Below are 17,987 nucleotides of genomic sequence, written 5' to 3' on the forward strand. Positions count from 1 at the left end.
ACATCTCCTCTGATCTAGTCATTCCTTGATGAGAAATATACCCAAAGTGGGTATCTAGAGAAATACCTCATTTACATGAGGATGTTCATCATGCCCTTATAAGAAGAAACAACTTATATGATCTACTTAACAAAGATAGGGAAAAACACCAAGCATCCATAGAAAAAAGATGAGCAGGGCACAATAAAAATGTTAGCGGCAGTTATATTCTAGGTAGTAAAATTAAAGGTAGTTTAAATTTTTAAATATTTTCCATCACCTCCACATTTTCCACCAAACAAGTTTTGTTTCCATACTTTAAAAAAAGCACCAAATGGATATATCTAAGCCTCTCAACTTCTCTGTGCTGACACCTTTACTGGCTTCCTCCTAAACTTTCTGGCCTGGCCCTCAGGCCTTCCCACTGGGACCCCTCACTTATTCTTGGTCCATCTTTCCAGACACATTCCTGCTCCTTCAGCTCAAATGTCACCACCCCACAAGCTCTCCCTCTGCCCCCGCCCAAGCAGTGCTAAACAAGTCAGAATGACGAGCAAGCCCTAGTCCCACATGGATAACCATAGGAGGCAACATGAGATTCTTCAAAGTAACCAAAACAACCAGCCCGAGGTCAGCTTCCCCAACCACATTATCTATACTGAACTCGTCAAGGCTAAGAGACATTTGTGATGAATGAAGATGGAAATCCTGGGCCAAATTTCCCTGGGAAAAAAAGGGGGCCTTGAAAAATCTCAAACCATCCTGGTTTTCCATCCCCTTTTTGATCCCCTGGACACTAAAAGCCTTTGGTTTTTCAACTTCAAATAATAGCTCATTCTTAGATTTTGGATTTTCTTTTATCTTATTAATACAGTATTTATTTGTCTTCCCTTTATCAAACCCTGAGCCAACCACTTTCCCCAGGCTGCCTGGGGAGGTATAAGAAAAGGAACATACCGGGCAGACGAGACACGGGAGAAAGATGGAGACACAGCTCCTTCACATAGTGAAGAGGATGAGAAAGGCCACCACCAGGCAAAAGAGCCCCATGGCCTCCAAGAGGGCAAAGTCCAGGATGGCGCAGAAGAGCTGTTGCTTCAGAGACAGGTTCCTGACATGACCAATGATGAAATTCCCAAACACAGTCCCAATTCCAGCCCCAGAGCCAGCCATCCCTACCGTGAAAGCCCCAGCCCCAATGAACTTCCCTTGAAATGGCTCTGGTTCAGCTGCGGCTGGGAATAAGTGAGGTCAGGGGACACGGGGCTACCAAGCTGCTGAGGCTCTCATCTGTCAGTGTCTCCAGGTGCTTTTAGCACCGCTGGAGACACTGATCGGCTCAACAGCTGAGAGGTGCTCCTGCCCAAGGGGGTGGAGAGGAACTTCGCACAGACATACATTTTCAGGGGATGAGGGGCTGCGGCAGGAGAACTGCTCCCAGGGCACAAAAGACAGAGAGCTCATATCTTGGATATTTAAGTCCAATGAGAAATGTAAGAGTCGTGTGTTAGAACACCAAACCCTGTAATCCGGATAATTCTTCCTGAGACCTAGGAAAGAGGATGTCCAACCACAGCAACTAGGAATCAAGCAGGACCCTCTAGAATGAGGAGATGTTGCTTGTCTGATAAAAAGCCTCTAGAAAAGGTTGATATCTCTGGAAGAAATGGTTCTTTGTCAGCAGTGCTCAAAATAGCTACTCTCCTGTAGCGTGTTTTCAACAGACCACTATGTGAAAATTGAAAATTCTCTGTACAGAGAATTCTGTGGAGCAGATTGGAGATAGAAATGACAACTGTTCAAGAGAAAACTGAGTCTGGATGACATCCCTGTGAAAAAACAAAGCCCATGTGGCCCTTGCTCTCCCAAAACTATAGGGGGTGACAGACGTCAGCCTCAACACGGCAGACTAGACTGCGGCGGGAGATTCTATTTAAAGTGGCCAGTGAAGGAGACCTGACCTTTGCGCTTCTACAAACTACCCTCATACTCAAACAGTAGGATGGGACACTACACACCGACAGTCAAAGGGAACACAGAAGATTTATGATTTATGCCTTCAGAGGGAAGCCCCTGGAGAAACTGGCTAAAGGCAATCAGAATGGAGGCCGGCTGGTCAGTCCCCCTGAGCCTGCTTCCATATGTGACATAATCGGACCATTCCTCAACTGATTATTTTTCCACCAACGACCTCTTATTTAGAATACTATATATTATTATTTTGAAGACTGAATTTATCAGTAACTGATACATTTCTCCAAAGAGAAGTGCCCCATCACACTAAGAAACTAGCCATGGCCTCCTTGTTAGGCCCTTCAGGCAGCAGGAGAGAGCTGCCAGGACCTGCACCCCCGCCAGCAAGTGACTGTTCCAACATCTAGGGAATGTACTTTTCTGTTGCAATGGTGGAAAGAGGCTGCATGTGTGATGATTTTTATCTGAAGTCATCTAGTTAAAGCAGCACCACTGCTGGCTATCTTTAACAGGTCATTTCCATAAAATTTCGTAAGAATTAAGATCATCATTTTAGGGGCATCCGGCTGACTCAGTCAGTGGAGCATGTAACTCTTGATCTCAGGGTTGTGAGTTTGAGCCTCATGTTGAGGATAAAGATGACTTTAAGAAAAGGGAGTTGGTGCCTGGGTGGCTCAGTCGGTTAAGCATCTAACTCTTGGTTTTGGCTCAGGTCATGATCTCAGGGTCTTGGGAGCTACTGAGATACAGGGAGTTTTCTAGATATTATTCCTTTGCTTGCCAGACATTTATGGACCACCCACCAACAGATCCTCAAGGCCTGTGCCTGGAGGGTTCTCCCTTTAAGCCACAGGCAGCTACCTGTGCTTGATCCCTGCTCTACTTTCCCATCCTCAAACCGTGAAACAGTCCCTCTTTTCTCCTTGTCTGGCTGTCAGTGAGCCGGCTGCCTACTACCACCAGAGGAGACCCTCGGCCGCCACAGGTGGACATTTCTACTCTCCACCCTTGTCTTCCCACAGCTTTGCTTCTTCACTGCTTTGTAGAATGCCTGCCAATTTTTCATGGGCATCTTCAGGCCTTTGGAAGTGCTCAAAGTTCTCTGTCCCAACATCTATTCTCCTTTTCTTCCATTATAATAGGAACCCCAGGGCTTAGTCAAGCACATGGCCACCTAGAAAGGGCATTTTCCAGCTTCCCTTGCAGCCAGGCAAGGACATGTGACAGAGTTCTGACCAACAGGGTAGATGCAAAAACAGTGCATTTTCTAGGAAGAGTCCTTACAGGAAAGGAACAGGCCTTTTCTCTCTTTTTCCCTTCTTCCTGTCTGCTGGAATATGGATGTGATGGCTAGAATTCTGCAGCCATCCTGTACTAGGGGTGGAAGTCACACACTCAGGATGATGGAACAGCCAGAGAGAAGGAATCTGAATCCTTGACATGTGAGGAAGAAGTGTATTTATACTTCTATCTGGTTTAAGCCACTATCATTTGTGGTTTTCAGTCACTTGCAGCTTAACAGGACAGCAACTAGTTTTCGGTACAGAAGCCTTAGACTTTGCAGTAATGTTTAAAGAAACAGGTTATAAACACACATAGTACTAGTTATTTCATAAGGTAACAGAGGCTTAAAAATATCATAAGACCGGAACTCCTGAGTGGCTCAGTCAGTTAAGCATCTGCCTTCAGCTCAGGTCATGATCCCAGGGTCCTGGGATCAAGTTCCACATCAGGCTCCCTGCTCAGCAGGGAGTCTGCTTCTCCCTCTGCCTGCCGCTACCCCTGTTTGCATTCGCTCGCTCTCTCCCTCTCTCTGTCAAATAAATTTTATTTATTATTTTATTTATTAAAAGATTTTATTTATCTTTTTAAAATATATCATAAGAACTTAGCAAAATCCATAAAATGGGAAATGTATGAAGGTTTACTGTTCAGAAAAACTTAGGTCCTATCACCTTCTGAGATACCATCTTCCATGAAAAGATTTTTGGACCACTGTGGGAAATAACATTGGCAAGGAAATAACATTGTCTGTTCCTCATTCTACTTGACCTCTCCATGGTACTTGACACAGCTGTTCTTTCTTCTCAAAAACTTGTTCTTTCAGGATCTGGTAGCACACCACCCTCTCCTGACTCTTCCCTGATCTCCTACCCAGGGTCCTCTCCTCCATCAGCCAACTCCAATCGAACACAGGTACTTCCCACGATCAGCTGTCAACTCTTGCCCTTCTTAATGTCAAGAGCGGAAGCCCAGAATTCAATCAAGAGGAACCATGTTTATCCTTCACCCCAAACACGGAACAACAAAAGTGTTGCAACAGGCTGCTTCTAATGTAAGATCAGCTCAGTCTCTCAAAACTGAAAATTTCCTGTTGATAAAAGCAGACAGAGTACATGCCTTTTGACCTCAATATCCCACTGAATTGAATGTCAATAAGCATAGTAAGGAATAAAACCATGGCCTTTTAGGCAGAAATAGTAAGGGACAGGGACCAACCACATACATGAGATTTCAACAAATTTCTAGATAACAAAGTAGATTGAAGAACTAAGATGGAGGAAAATAAAACAGAAAGTGTAGCCAAGAGCATATACTTCAGAAAGGCTCCAGAGAAAATAGAAGCCCTCTGCCCTCTGCTACTGTGGAGGAGTTCTGGACTGAGATCTGACATACAGGATGGTAGATGAGATTTAGGAGGTTTGGCTCCCCATCTGCTCAACCTAAAATGAAGCCTATCAAGCAGCAGGCCCCATCTAAGCACACAGAGGTCTCAGACAAATTCCTAGTCAGGAGAAAGGTAAGCCAAGACATTGCTGCTCATTCTTTCCTTGTCCAAATGGGAAAGCTTATTTGGGTTATCCTGCCCCCTTCAGCCTGACCCTCTTCCACAACTGTCCTTGAAGGGGAGAGGGATGGAAGATAACCTTTAGTGCATGGTAACCAGACCCAGTGAGACTACTGGACATCAAACTGCGATACAGAACTCTGGGCTGCATTCAAGGACTAGCAACTGGATGGGCTTGCTGCCGCCTGCCTTGGGAGTAAGTGGTATGTTCTGCAGACTGGAAGAAAAGACTGGATCAAGCAAGCACGCCCTGCAAACCCTCCCCAGTTAGCATTTTCCTGGGAAGACACACAAAGATTGTTAATATGCAAACTACATACAATGCACATGATCCTCAACATGATGTTTTCAGTCAATGTTTATATAGGAAACAAACATTTGTGTCTCAAAAATCCATTTGACTTTTTTTTTTACAGACTTATTTTTAGGGATAGAGAGTGAATGAGAGCACAGCGGGGGGGGGGGGGCAGGGGCAGAGGGAGAGGGAGAATCTCAGACTCCCCACTGAGCACGGAGCCCAACGCAGGGCTTGATCCCACAACCCTGAGATTACGACCTGAGCCAAAATCAAGAGTCAGACACATAAATGGCTGAGCCACCTAGGCACCCCCATTTGACATTTTTAACAAAACAATACATGGGGAAATTTTTGAGTTATATTCCAAATAACAGTGGGAGGAGGTCAGAATCATTAAACAGATATCAAATCATTAGTCATAATTCAAAAGGAATGTATGGTCTTCAAAATTACTGGTATTTTGAGAGTGGTCACATTGGCAACATATGCTTTGTGACTATATGATAAGAGGCTTTCTTTTAGGAAAAAAAATGGCCTGATGTCTTATAGCACCATACAAAGAAATTTTTAACGTAACAACCAGGGGTATAATAAAGCTCTATTCTGTAGTTTTTTCATCCTAAAGCATGGTCTACAAGAAGATGAAAGCTTGCCAGTTCAGGAAGCTCTACTACAACACCACCCAAACGTGACTGGGTTACCCAGTCTGACGATCTGCTTGATAATGGATCCCATTATTAGGTTGACCATATAAGATATCCTCCAAACTGGGACACTGCAGAGCAAAGGAGAGTATCACCCACCTCATCCACATCCATTAGCAATGACTGCTTCAACCCTTCTCTTCCTTGGTGAGTAATACAGTTCATTAAGGCTGCAGTTCTTGCCTTTTTTTTTTTAAATCTCAAGGCCTCTTTACACTTTTTTTAAAAGATTTTATTTATTTATTTGACAGAGAGAGCGCGCGCACATGCACAAGCAGGTGGGGCAGCAGGCAGAGGGAGAGGACGAAGCAGACTCCCCACTGAGTTGGGAGCCCAACGCGGGGCTTGATCCCAGGACCCTGGGACCATGACCTGAGCCGAAGGCAGATGCTTAACTGACTGAGCCACCCAGGCGCCCCCCTCTTTACGCTATTACTGAAGATCTCAATAGTTATCTATGTAAGTTACATTAATCAATACTTGCCATTATTAGATATTAAAACAAATTCCCAAAATATAAGAATACACAGTGTGGCAGTTTCTCAAGAAATTAAACACAGAATTACCATATGATCCAGCAATTCCACTTTGGGGTCTATGCCCAAAATAACTGAAAGCAGAGTTCCCAAAAGATATTTATACACCCATGTTCATGGCAGCATTATTCACAATTTGGATTGTTTGCAGGTTGGGGTTACTGCAGAGAACACTGCTTTCAATATTCTAGAACTTGTCTTTTAGTGAACATTATGAACATTATGCACAGATTTCTATCAGGTAATCACCTATGAATATTCATAGGATTTGTATATATGTAGGTTTTATTTAAGATTTTATTTATTTATTTGAGAGAGAGAGAGCACGCACATGAGTGGGGTGGGGTGGAGCAGACGGAGAGGGAAAGAATCTCAAGCAGACTCTAAGCTGAGCGAAGAACCCAGCCCAACACGGGGCTCAATCTCACGACCCTGAGATCACGACCTGAACCGAAACCAAGAGTTGGACACCAAACCGACTGAGACATCCAGATGCCCCTATATATAGCCTTCAGTAAATATTTGCTAGTTTCCAGAGTGGTTGTACCAGTTTATACTCCCACAAACAGTATATGAACTCCACATACTTGCCATCCCTTAGTATTTTCAGTCTTCTTAATCTTAGACATGCTGATGCGTGTACAGTGGAATCTCATTGTGGGTTTTAATTTGCACTTCCCTAATTACTAATGATGTTGGGCACATTTTTATATATTTACTGATCATATGAAGAGCCCATTTAATTGTCTTTTTTATATATTCATTTTGTAGGAATTCTTTACACAGATTCCGGATGAGTCTTGTGTCAAATATATTTTTTATATCTTCTCATCTGTAGACTTCCTTCTCATCTGTAGATTTCCTTTTCATTTAGTTCTTAATTTTGATGTAGCTCTATTTACCAACTCTTTCTTTTACAGTTAGTGTTTTCTTTATTAGGGGCTTTTAAAATATCACTATACCATTATCACACCTATAAAAATGAACAATTTCTTTATATTAAATCTCCAATATTTGAATTTACCCAAAATTTTCAATTTTTTTCATAGCAGTTTGATTGAATCAGGACCCAAATAAGGTCCTGAAATCATTAATATACCTTAAGTCTTTTAATGTGTAGGTTTTATCATATCTATTGCCTCCGCTTTTCTTAAAATGGGGCAAGATGTCTCCTTGCCACATATTTTCTAAAGTAACCAGGTCAATTGTCCAGTGGTGTTTTTCAGTGTGTTCTCTTGTCCCTTGAATTTCCTGTAAACTAGCACTTAGAACTAAAGTATTGATCAGGCTCAAGTATGATTTTTGGACAAGATTCCTCCTCTAATTTGTACCTCCATCAAGAGATACACAGTATCTGGTTGTCTGATGGTAGCAGCATTGATGGTTATGGTCTCATTCTATCAATTCAATGGGGAGTTGAATATATTATTTTTTCATTTATTCTATAAAGAGACACTTCTTTTTTTTTTTTTAAGATTTATTTATTTATTTATTTGAGAGAGAGAATGAGAGAGAGAGCACATGAGAGGGGGGAGGGTCAGAGGGAGAAGCAGACTCCCTGCCGAGCAGGGAGCCCGATGCGGGACTCGATCCAGGGACTCCAGGATCATGACCTGAGCCGAAGCAGTCGCCTAACCAACTGAGCCACCCAGGCGCCCATAAAGAGACACTTCTAATCAAATATTTGGTTACTCTAAGGTACAGTTCCTATGGGAAAAGCATGATAATGTCTCAGAACAACCTCTTTCTAAGCCCCATTATTTAGAGGAGAAAATTGAGGCAAATTACTGGGGGAGCCAGGTTACAAACCAAGCAGTCCAACTAGAAGTCTGTGCTTGTAACCACTAGGCTATAATAATGCCTCTTCTAAAATCAGGAAACAAGGGCGCCTGGGTGGCTCAGTTGGTTAAGCGACTGCCTTCGGCTCAGGTCATGATCCTGGAGTCCCGGGATCGAGTCCCGCATCGGGCTCCCTGCTTGGCGGGGAGTCTGCTTCTCCCTCTGACCCTCCCCCCTCTCATGTGCTCTCTCTCATTCTCTCTCTCTCAAATAAATAATCTTTTAAAAAAATAAAATAAAATAAAATAAAATAAAATCAGGAAACAAGTGAATACTCAGTATGTCTTTGTGGGGAAGGAGAGACCACAAAGATAGACACTCTCATGCAGTTAGGGTGGCTACAAATTTACGGCAGGAAGGAAATATATTAATTGTATCAAAAGCTTAGACAATGTACATCCCTTTTTAAATCAGCAGTTCTAAACATAGAACTTATCTAAGGATATGCATGTGCAGAAAGGGTTTTTTGTGTTTTGTTTTATTTCAACAAGGGTATTTCCTGCAGCTTGCTTATAAGAGCAAAACACTTAAACAACTTAAAAGCCTGACTGGTTCAATAAGTTGAGGTACAGAAACACAATGAAATGACACATAGACATTAAAAATGATGCTGGTTATGTATTTACAGACTTGAACAATGTTTAGGGCATATTCTTAAGTAAAAAAAATGAGTTATAAAACAGTAGTATACATAGTCCATGAATGTGCAGTGCATATAAAAAGAAAGGCTACGCACCAAAACATCAACGACAGTGGTTCTCTCTCAATGGCAGGCTTGAGGTGATTTCTTTTCTTTTTGGTGCTTCTACAATGAATATCTTTTTTTTTTCATCTGTTTCTTTCATAATAAGAAAAAGTTTGAAATACTGCTTATAAAGAACTTAAAGAACCTTAACGATGTGGGAAAATGCTTCTGAGAGCATAAAAAGGCAAGCTGTCAGATCATACATGGTAACTACTATTACAGCTGTGCTCAACCACATGCATTTGAACAATGGTTGTTTCTCTGCGTGATGGGATTGTTGGTGGGTTTCATTCTCATATGTATACATTTCTGCGATTTCTACAATAAATATATGCCTGATGAAGTAACGAGATGGAGAAGAGCTAAAACAGATTTTGAGAAAATAAGATTTAAACAGGTAGAGGTAGGGAGAGGGGTGACAGGGAAAAAGCACAATTCAGGAGGTGGAAACAGCAAGAGCCAAGACTGATATCACAGGGGTACCAAGCAAGAGAAGGGACTGGGTAAGAGAGAAGACTTTATAATCTTCTACAGCCATAATTCTTTTTTCTTTTTTCCCCTCTAATTAGCAGGGTGATTTCAGAGCTGTTAGAGGATAGAAAGGACAGATGAACTAGAAGTGACTGAGTACAAATCCTGAAGGGATGGAGCTCACTTAGAGGGTTCTCAGTAGTGCTGAACTATGTGAAATACGCAAGAGCAACAGGTAAGGAATCCAGGTAACACCTGGTTAGAACCTGTGACCTGGACGGGGTGAGGGAGCAGAAGACACAGGGACCAATGGACTTAACCTAGAGCCACTTAGAGATCTGATTCTACTTGCAGAGGAGACAGAAAGAGGGCCAATGTCTAGAACAAGAGAAGTCAGATTTGAGATAGTCACTGGTTAAGGGATACGCACCAAGGAATGTCCTGAACATCACTGAAACCACCAGGACTAGCAGGACATAGATTGTGGGGAGGAGGCTCTGAGAATCGCCCACTGAGGAATCTGGGGTCAATGACAGAAATCCTCTCACCATCAGGCACCCAGGAGCAGAGAGTATTGCCAGTAAATCCCACGTCTCAACGGCTCTTTCTTTTTTTTTTTTTTTAAGATTTTATTTATTTATTTGACAGAGAGAGACACAGCGAGAGAGGGAACACAAGCAGGGGGAGCGGGAGAGGGAGATGCAGGCTTCCCTCTGAGCAGGATGTGGGGCTCGATCCCAGGACCCCAGGATCATGACCTGAGCCGAAGGCAGACACTTAATGACTCAGCCACCCAGGCGCCCTCAACGGCTCTTTCAAAATCACAGCACAGTCTTCACAGAGAAGCCCCAGGCTGGCCCTCTGGTGACCCTAATACAAAGGACTTGGTGCCAAACGGTAATAAAAGGACATCTGACTTTGGAAGGACATATCAGGTCCTGCACCAAGAGCAGGTACTCATGAGCACCGGAACTTGGCTCAAGAGGCTGCGTCTGCAGAGCACTAGGGAGGAGGGGAGGTGCAATTCACAGCGTACCCTTTGCACCTTTCAAATTCTGAACCATGCACTGCCAGTCAAAATGACACAATGAAGTTTAACTTTCTTGAAAAGGTCACTCAACCTAGTGGGCCCTATGCCATCCCCACTGTCGGGGCAAACAGCATGGGAACAAAGATTGGAGACTGGCAGGGTGAGCTGCCTAATGGATCCAGCCTACCATCGCTGGCGCCACACCACCATGCCACAAGGCTTGGAAGGCAAGAACTCTGCCCAATGCCAGGAACAAATTCATATTTTTCCAAGTTGACCCTGGCAAAAATACTCATCATGAGTCAGGGTCTTTAGGTCTCTTTCACAAACCAGAGGCAGCATAGCACATGAAAGGCTGTGCTTTCTCACACCCAGCAGCCTCCAGCATGGGTCAGGAAAGGCAGGGAGACTGTCACAGCACGGGGAACACGAAGCCGTGTGCAGCAGTTACTCCACATGCCTACTGGAAATGCAAACGAGTTCAGTATACTCCACCTGGGTGGATCCTAGAATAAATGGAAGAGCACACAAATCAGAAACACAGGAGTCCCCTTATCTGCAGTTTTGCTTTCCCAGGCCCCAGTTACCAGCAGGCAGCTGGGGTCTGGAAGCAGGTGATCCTCCTAAGGTATCGTCAGAAGGTCAACAGTAGCCAACCTCTAAGTCCCAGCGCCTACATCATTGACCTCACTTCATCTCCTCACACAGGCATTTTATCATCTCACATCTTCACAAGAAGGGCGAGTACAGAACAATATTTTGAGAAAGAACACACTCACATAACTTTTATTATAGTATATGGTTGCAATTATTCTATTTTAATATTGTTGTTCATCTCTTACTGTGCTAATGTGCAAATTAAGATTTATCACAGGCATGTATGTATAGGAAAAAACACAGTGGATATAGGATTCGGTACTATCTGCAGTTGTAGGCATCCACTGGGGTCCTGGAACATATCCCCTGCAGATGGGGGGGCAGGGTTAACTCTATTGATGCTCACATTCTTTCAAACAGTTTAAAGGATGATTATTTGCATCCTTTTGCAACTGGGAAATTAGCTACAAGATTCATTTTTGTGCATTCAGTTATATTTCTTCAAATCAATGGAGAAAGAATGAAATATTTGGAGATTTGGAGCCAAAACTGGTATAAAATCCTGAACATTTTCTTCATGAACACAGACACCAGCCCTCCCTCAGAGCTAACAGAGACTGTATACAGCAGACACGGATTCAGTGAATGTTCTATGGAGAAGGTGTGTTGAATACTGAGTGACTGATCATTGCTGGAACAAATGGTTCTGACACTGAAAATCATCATCCGCAAAGCAGCCTCATGTGCAGCTCAGTGTGAGGAGCCCAACCACACTGGGAGTTCCTTTCAAAGATACCCAAATGGCTGCTCCCAGGAATGGACTTCAGAATATATAAACCACCAGTAACTGGGAAAACTGGACCTAATCAACTTTTTCTGCCAATTTTTTTTCCTCAGAATCTCCACATTTACTGAGAATTTGCAAACACACACACACACACACATATTTTGAAAGATTCATTTGCTATTTTTCTGATTTTTACAGCCACATAAGAAAAATAGGTGCTATTTGGGTATGTTTTTAAGGTCTGTAAATTAATTCTGTACCCTTGCGGGCAGCATTATGCAACATAATGAGACAAAAATCAGAAATAAGAAAACCATACTATGACCCATTCTGCCTCTAACAAGCTGTGTGACCTTGAGCAAGTAAACTCTCTGGGATATGGTATCCTATCAAATAATGACTTCTAAGATCTTTCTAGTTCTAATAACCAATGAGAACAATTTAACATTTTTAAAAGATATAAATTCTAATGAAATATCACAAATCAGTACAAACACAAAACATTTCAAACAAAATCAGCTCTTTTAAAAAAAAAAAGATTTTATTTTTAAGTAATCTCTACACCCAACGTGGGGCTCAAACTTACAATCCTGAGACCAAGAGTTCCATGCTCTACCAACTGAGCCAGCCAGGCACACCAAAATTAGCTTTTTATTTATTTATTTATTTATTTTTTAAAGATTTTATTTATTTATTTAAGACAGAGAGAATGAGAGACAGACAGCATGAGAGGGAGGAGGGTCAGAGGGAGAAGCAGACTCCCTGCCGAGCAGGGAGCCCGATGCGGGACTTGATCCCGGGACTCCAGGATCATGACCTGAGCCGAAGGCAGTCGCTTAACCAACTGAGCCACCCAGGTGCCCCCAAAATTAGCTTTTTAAAAAAATTTTTTTAAAAAACTAATTTTTTTTTTTAAAGATTTTATTTATTTATTTGACAGAGAGACACAGTAAGAGAGGGAACACAAGCAGAGGGAGTGGGAGAGAGAGAAGCAGGCTTCCCGCGGAGCAGGGAGCCCGATGCGGGGCTCGATCCCAGGACCCTGGGATCATGACCTGAGCCGAAGGCAGACGCTTAACGACTGAGCCACCCAGGTGCCCCCCCAAAAAACTAATTTTAAGTAGTCACAAAATGGGGAGTTGCGTTTTTAAACTTACACACTTTGATCAACATAATAAATAATAAAATTAAAATGGTGGGTTACGTGACAAATCTTGTACCTTCTCTCCCTGTTTAAGAACCATAGTCAAGGGCATCTGGATGGCTCAGTCGGTTAAGCAACATGGTGGGCGCCTGGGTGGCTCGGTTGGTTAAGCGACTGCCTTCAGCTCAGGTCATGATCCCAGGGTCCGGGGATCGAGTCCTCCATCAGGCTCCCTGCTCAGCGGGAGCTCATGCATGTGCTCTCTCTCTCTCTCAAAAATAAATAAATAAAATAAAAATAAAAAAAAAAGAACCATAGTCAAGGTTTACTGATTTTTCAATACCCAAAGTATTTCTCAATAAGAAAAAAAGTTGAAATAGAGCATTTCTCCTACATCTGTAGTTTTATAGCTCTTAAAATAAGATTTCATTTTTTCAGTAATTCACTCTTAAAAATCAGAAAAACACTTTTAATAACTCACCACTGTCCCCAAATATATTAGAGCTAGTGCACTGAAGGGAAGATAATTGCATACAGCAATGCTGCTTCTACGGCTAAAGCCTGCCTGTGATTCTGAACACCGAAAAATTGAGCAAGGAAATGAACTGAAAAGATAGGCCAGGGCGCCTGGGTGGCTCAGTCGTTAAGCGTCTGTCTTCGGCTCAGGTCATGATCCCAGGGTCCTGGGATCGGGCTCCCTGCTCCGCGGGAAGCCTGCTTCTCCCTCTCCCACTCCCCTTGCTTGTGTTCCCTCTCTCGCTGTATCTCTCTCTGTCAAATAAATAAATAAACATCTTTTAAGAAATTTTTTTAAATTAAAAAAAAAAAAAGATCGGTCACAGAAGGCCAAGCCCTGTCTGTAACACTTTCCTTAAAAAGTGATGAATAGGGAAAAACTACTCCAAGCACTCATAACTTGATGATTTAATCATCTTACAAGAGTGGAAGGTGACTATTATTTTTTTCTATAAAACTGTATTTCAGCCAGAAACAACCTTAGCTCATATATTATCACAATGTGACAATTCCTGCCCTACCTATGTAACATGCATATTCATTTAATCCAAAGGAATATCCTCTGAAGCACATGCTACTTTATCACCTCCATTTTAGGGATGGACAAACAGAGGCTTTTACAAGTGCCTTGCTCAAAGTTACACAGCTGGTAAGTGGCACAGTCCTTGCTCCTAACGACTGTCTTCAGTTAAACTTTAAACTCTTCTTTCTAAATGGTGTCACTATTTCCTTCCCATGCTGGCTTCATCCATCTACAAAGGAAGCCTTGAAACAAGTAAAGCTCTAATTTAAGTAGCACTCCAGCACCTAAATACAGCAGAGCCTTCACTCTAACCTCCAAAACAAAGTCTCCTGAAATGCCAAACCCAACATAAATTTTAAGATGACAATCTTTTGGCCCATGTTTCAACTTTTTCTTTCCTAACCTCCATTGGAAAAACATGGTTGGGCACAAAGAGGATCATTCTCAAAGCTTAAATTCCAAGTTTCTTAAATTTGGCAACAATACTGTGCTTTGGGACTTTAAAATTATAAGCACGGTTCCCAGTGGAAAACATTTCCTTTATTAGCAATTGGCTTTGAAAATTCCATTCTAGGATGCTAAATATAACAAAATACCTTCTGACTTCTAATAAACACATTCTCCAGATTATTTTGAAACTAATGATTACTTACTTACAAAACAATTTTGCCACAACCATTAAGCAAATGGAACATTTTAAAGAATCTTTCAAATGTGTTCCACTTCTTTTAATGAACTGACCTGATATTATTTTCTGAATTCTTCTACTATGAAATAAGAAAGTTCTCATTTCACAATTCATTTCTTTAAAGAGATAGCCTTGTTTTATTCTAATTTTCTTTTTTTTTTTTTTAAGATTTTATTTATTTGACAGAGAGAGAGCGAGGTAACAAGAGGGAGAGCACAAGCAGGGGGAGTGGCAGGCAGAGGGAGAGGGAGAGGGAGAAACAGGCTCCACATTGAGCAAGGAGCCTGATGTGGGACTCGATCCCAGGACCTTGGGATCATGACCTGAGCTGAAGGCAGATGCTTAACCACTGAGCCACCCAGGAACCCCTATTTTATTCTAATTTTCTTAAGTTTTAACAGAAGAATATCAGCAAAGCCAGAATCATGAAAATAGGTTTTTCAAACTATGAAATAAATATTTTTAAAGATTCTATACATTCATCAAAGGCACATAAAGCATTTCACAGTTCTTAAAATGTATCTTTATTATTAAAAATACCATACATGGTAGTTCAAAAATACTGAGTGATGGGGCAGAGGAGGAGTTGAGTGCCTTGTTCTGGGTTAATGGACTACATCAATCAGATTTTTAACCGAATGCAGTAGCTGCTGTGTTTCAGGGAACAGGCACTTAGTGGAGCTCACAACCCCAGGCATTCTGTCATTGTATAAGTGGTTCAAGTGCAGTTGTAAAAATTTAAGGTACCTTTAGCTGGACAGCTCCTCATGTTCTCCCTACCTAAAACATGGGAATGAGAAAGTAATTAAGACTCAACTGGCACTTTTTCTCTGGGAGATGGATCCAAGGAATTGAGTGGGGAGGGTAAAAACTTTCACCTCACAATCCCATGGAGTGTGTGTTTTTGTTTTCACCAGTAAGTATGTCTAACCATTACAAATAGCTTTTCAAAAAATACAGCCCACTGGTTATCGTGCCTTCTTTGTCTCCCTCTCTTCACATCTTTTAGGCCACAAAGTCCCGTAACATTAAATCTTAAACAGGGCTATACAACCTCTATACATCTAAATATTCACCAACTAGTATATGCAGGGTAGGGCAGAGTTCTTTCAGGCCCAACCAGGATATTTAATGGGAAGATAAGAGATTTCAAAGTACCGTTTCTCTGCAAGTGACTCCTAAGCTTGCACTGGAACCCTGAATTTTCTCCAAAATTTATTCTAAAAATTAATATGAAGAGTTCTCCTTGAATGATCCAGTGTCAACAGCAGTAACAAAAAACTTGTTTAACACCCTATTATCTTTCACCCCCAACATGTGTTCTAGTATAACTGCTCTGTTGACACCCTGTCCCCAGATTTTGTGCTTTCTTCCTTCCTGGTGTTTCCCTGACGTTCCTTTCCTCCAGTTGTCAAAACCTGCAAGCAACATACATAAGTGGGTGCTGTAGGCCTGGTGTAGGACAACAGGAACTGGTGGCAACAGTCCTCAGCTCCAGCCCCATGTTAATCAGGTGGGACTATGATGGCAGATCTTCCAATTATCCACATAGGCCTGAAATTCAGACTGTTAGGAGAAACGTTCTGGTTTTTAAAATAGCATGTGACCAAAGAAAACATGTGCAGGTCACCCGTTGGCAACCCCCAAGTTAACCAGCGTCTTCCATTCTGACCCAGGCTCCCTCGGTCCATTCTACACACCACTGCCAGATCCATTCACCAAACACACTGCTCCTGAAGCTCGAAATATTACCGCCAAGCCCCAACCCTTACGCTGTCATTCAACGTCCACCGAACCAACCACTCTCCACCTTCCTCAACTCCCCTACACAAATCTTTCACTTCAATGAAAGGTGTCTACCCCCCTCATCCCTCACCCCCCAACCAGCTGCGTCCCCGCCAAGATGGCCTCTTTTTTTTTTTACCTTCCTGCTCTACCCCATCAATGCCCACACTTGAAGCAGGAAACCTATACTGGGAGTACACCTTCCAATACCTGCGGACGACGTGAGTCAAGAGACCTCTCTGCTTAATTTAAAACCAATAGATTTCACTTTCAAGAAAGAACTGAAATCTCCTAAGAGGCAAATCCCATGGCCTTGTCTTGATAGCCGCCTCCTCGCCCAAATAATATTTTAAAGGGGAGCAGAGAGCTTTAGACTGGCTCAGATGAGTCTCCTGCCAAAGAAGGCTTTGCGGGGTCCCGATGTCTCCACACCAGGAAGGCCTCGGGGAGGTGGGAGACTGGAAGGGGACCCCAATCAACCCTGCGAGACAAGTGGCCCCGCGCAACCTCCCGCGCGCTCCTTCCTGCGCACGGAAGATGCCACCCCCAACCAGACCCCAGAGCCGGGGTTCCGACCTACCGCCCCCTCGTGCGCGCTCCGCCGAGGCCCCCACCCAAACACTCTCGGCGCTGCCCGGGGCCGCTGTCGGCGGCGACAAAGGGTCAGAGAGCGAGACGACACCCCTGCGCGCGGCCCCCGCGAACCTCCGGGGGGCGCCGCTGCCCGGCCGCGCCAACCCCGACGCCGCCGCTACCTTGTCCTCGGGCGGCGCGTCCGGCTCCCGGACCGCCCTCTGCCTCAGCTCGGTCATGCTTGGAGACCCCGGCGCGACGTCGCGGCAGGCGAGCAGCGCAGCCGCCGGAGCGGGCAGCTCAGCGCGGGTAGGCGCGGACTCCGCTCGGCCGGCCCCGCCCCGCCTGAGCGGCTCTCAGGACCCACCACAGCCCGGCCGCGGGCCGTGGAACTCGGCCCCGCCCAGCGCCGCCGCCGCCCTTTCACCCGGGCGGAGCACGATCGGCCTGTTCCAGCACCGGCCCCGCTCGCTCCGCTAGGGAGGAGGGCCCTGGAGCAAGCGCGCACGCGCACCGCCGCCATCACGACCGCAGAGATCCACCAATGGTGAAAATCCATCAGGGAGGAGGCGTTGTGGGGGCGGGGCGGAGCGGAACGGAGAAGCGTGCATTGGACTAGCTGCGTGAGGAGGCGGGAAAAGGCGTGTGTTTCCGAAGGAGACTAGCCAATGGGAGCTCCGGCTTGACAGCGGACGGCTGGCGCTGGCGCCCGGGATCCCAGAAGTAAAGTAAGTAGCTGGGGGCGAGAGGCGGTGTCCTCCAAGGTCTAACCTGGAGGAAGCTTGGTACTCTCGGCTTCGTGTCCTCCATAGCCAGGGCTTGCCCCTCACGCATACAAAGCAGACACTTGTTAGGCCCTGAAGTGGAAAACCCTGGGAATCGCCAGGGCCTAACAAGTGTCTGCTCTGGGGTCTGGTTGGGGGTGGCATCTTCCGTGCGCAGGAAGGAGC

At 44.1% G+C, this 17,987-nt stretch overlaps 1 protein-coding gene and 1 pseudogene across 1 annotated transcript in view; both read right to left on the minus strand.

Annotated features, from left to right (window-relative positions):
- Positions 1 to 17,372, minus strand: part of CDS2 (CDP-diacylglycerol synthase 2) — a 57,903-nt gene extending 40,531 nt beyond the window's left edge. The window contains exon 1 of the mRNA XM_021688923.1: positions 17,220 to 17,372. Coding sequence (XP_021544598.1) covers positions 17,220 to 17,276 — 57 coding nt within the window. The 5' untranslated portion in view covers positions 17,277 to 17,372. The remainder of the gene's footprint in view (positions 1 to 17,219) is intronic.
- LOC110579327 lies at positions 895 to 1,403 on the minus strand (annotated as a pseudogene).
- Positions 17,373 to 17,987: the final 615 nt, after the last annotated feature.

Source organism: Neomonachus schauinslandi, chromosome 10 (assembly GCF_002201575.2).
Source record: "Neomonachus schauinslandi chromosome 10, ASM220157v2, whole genome shotgun sequence".
In the NCBI taxonomy this organism is placed as follows: Eukaryota; Metazoa; Chordata; class Mammalia; order Carnivora; family Phocidae; genus Neomonachus; species Neomonachus schauinslandi.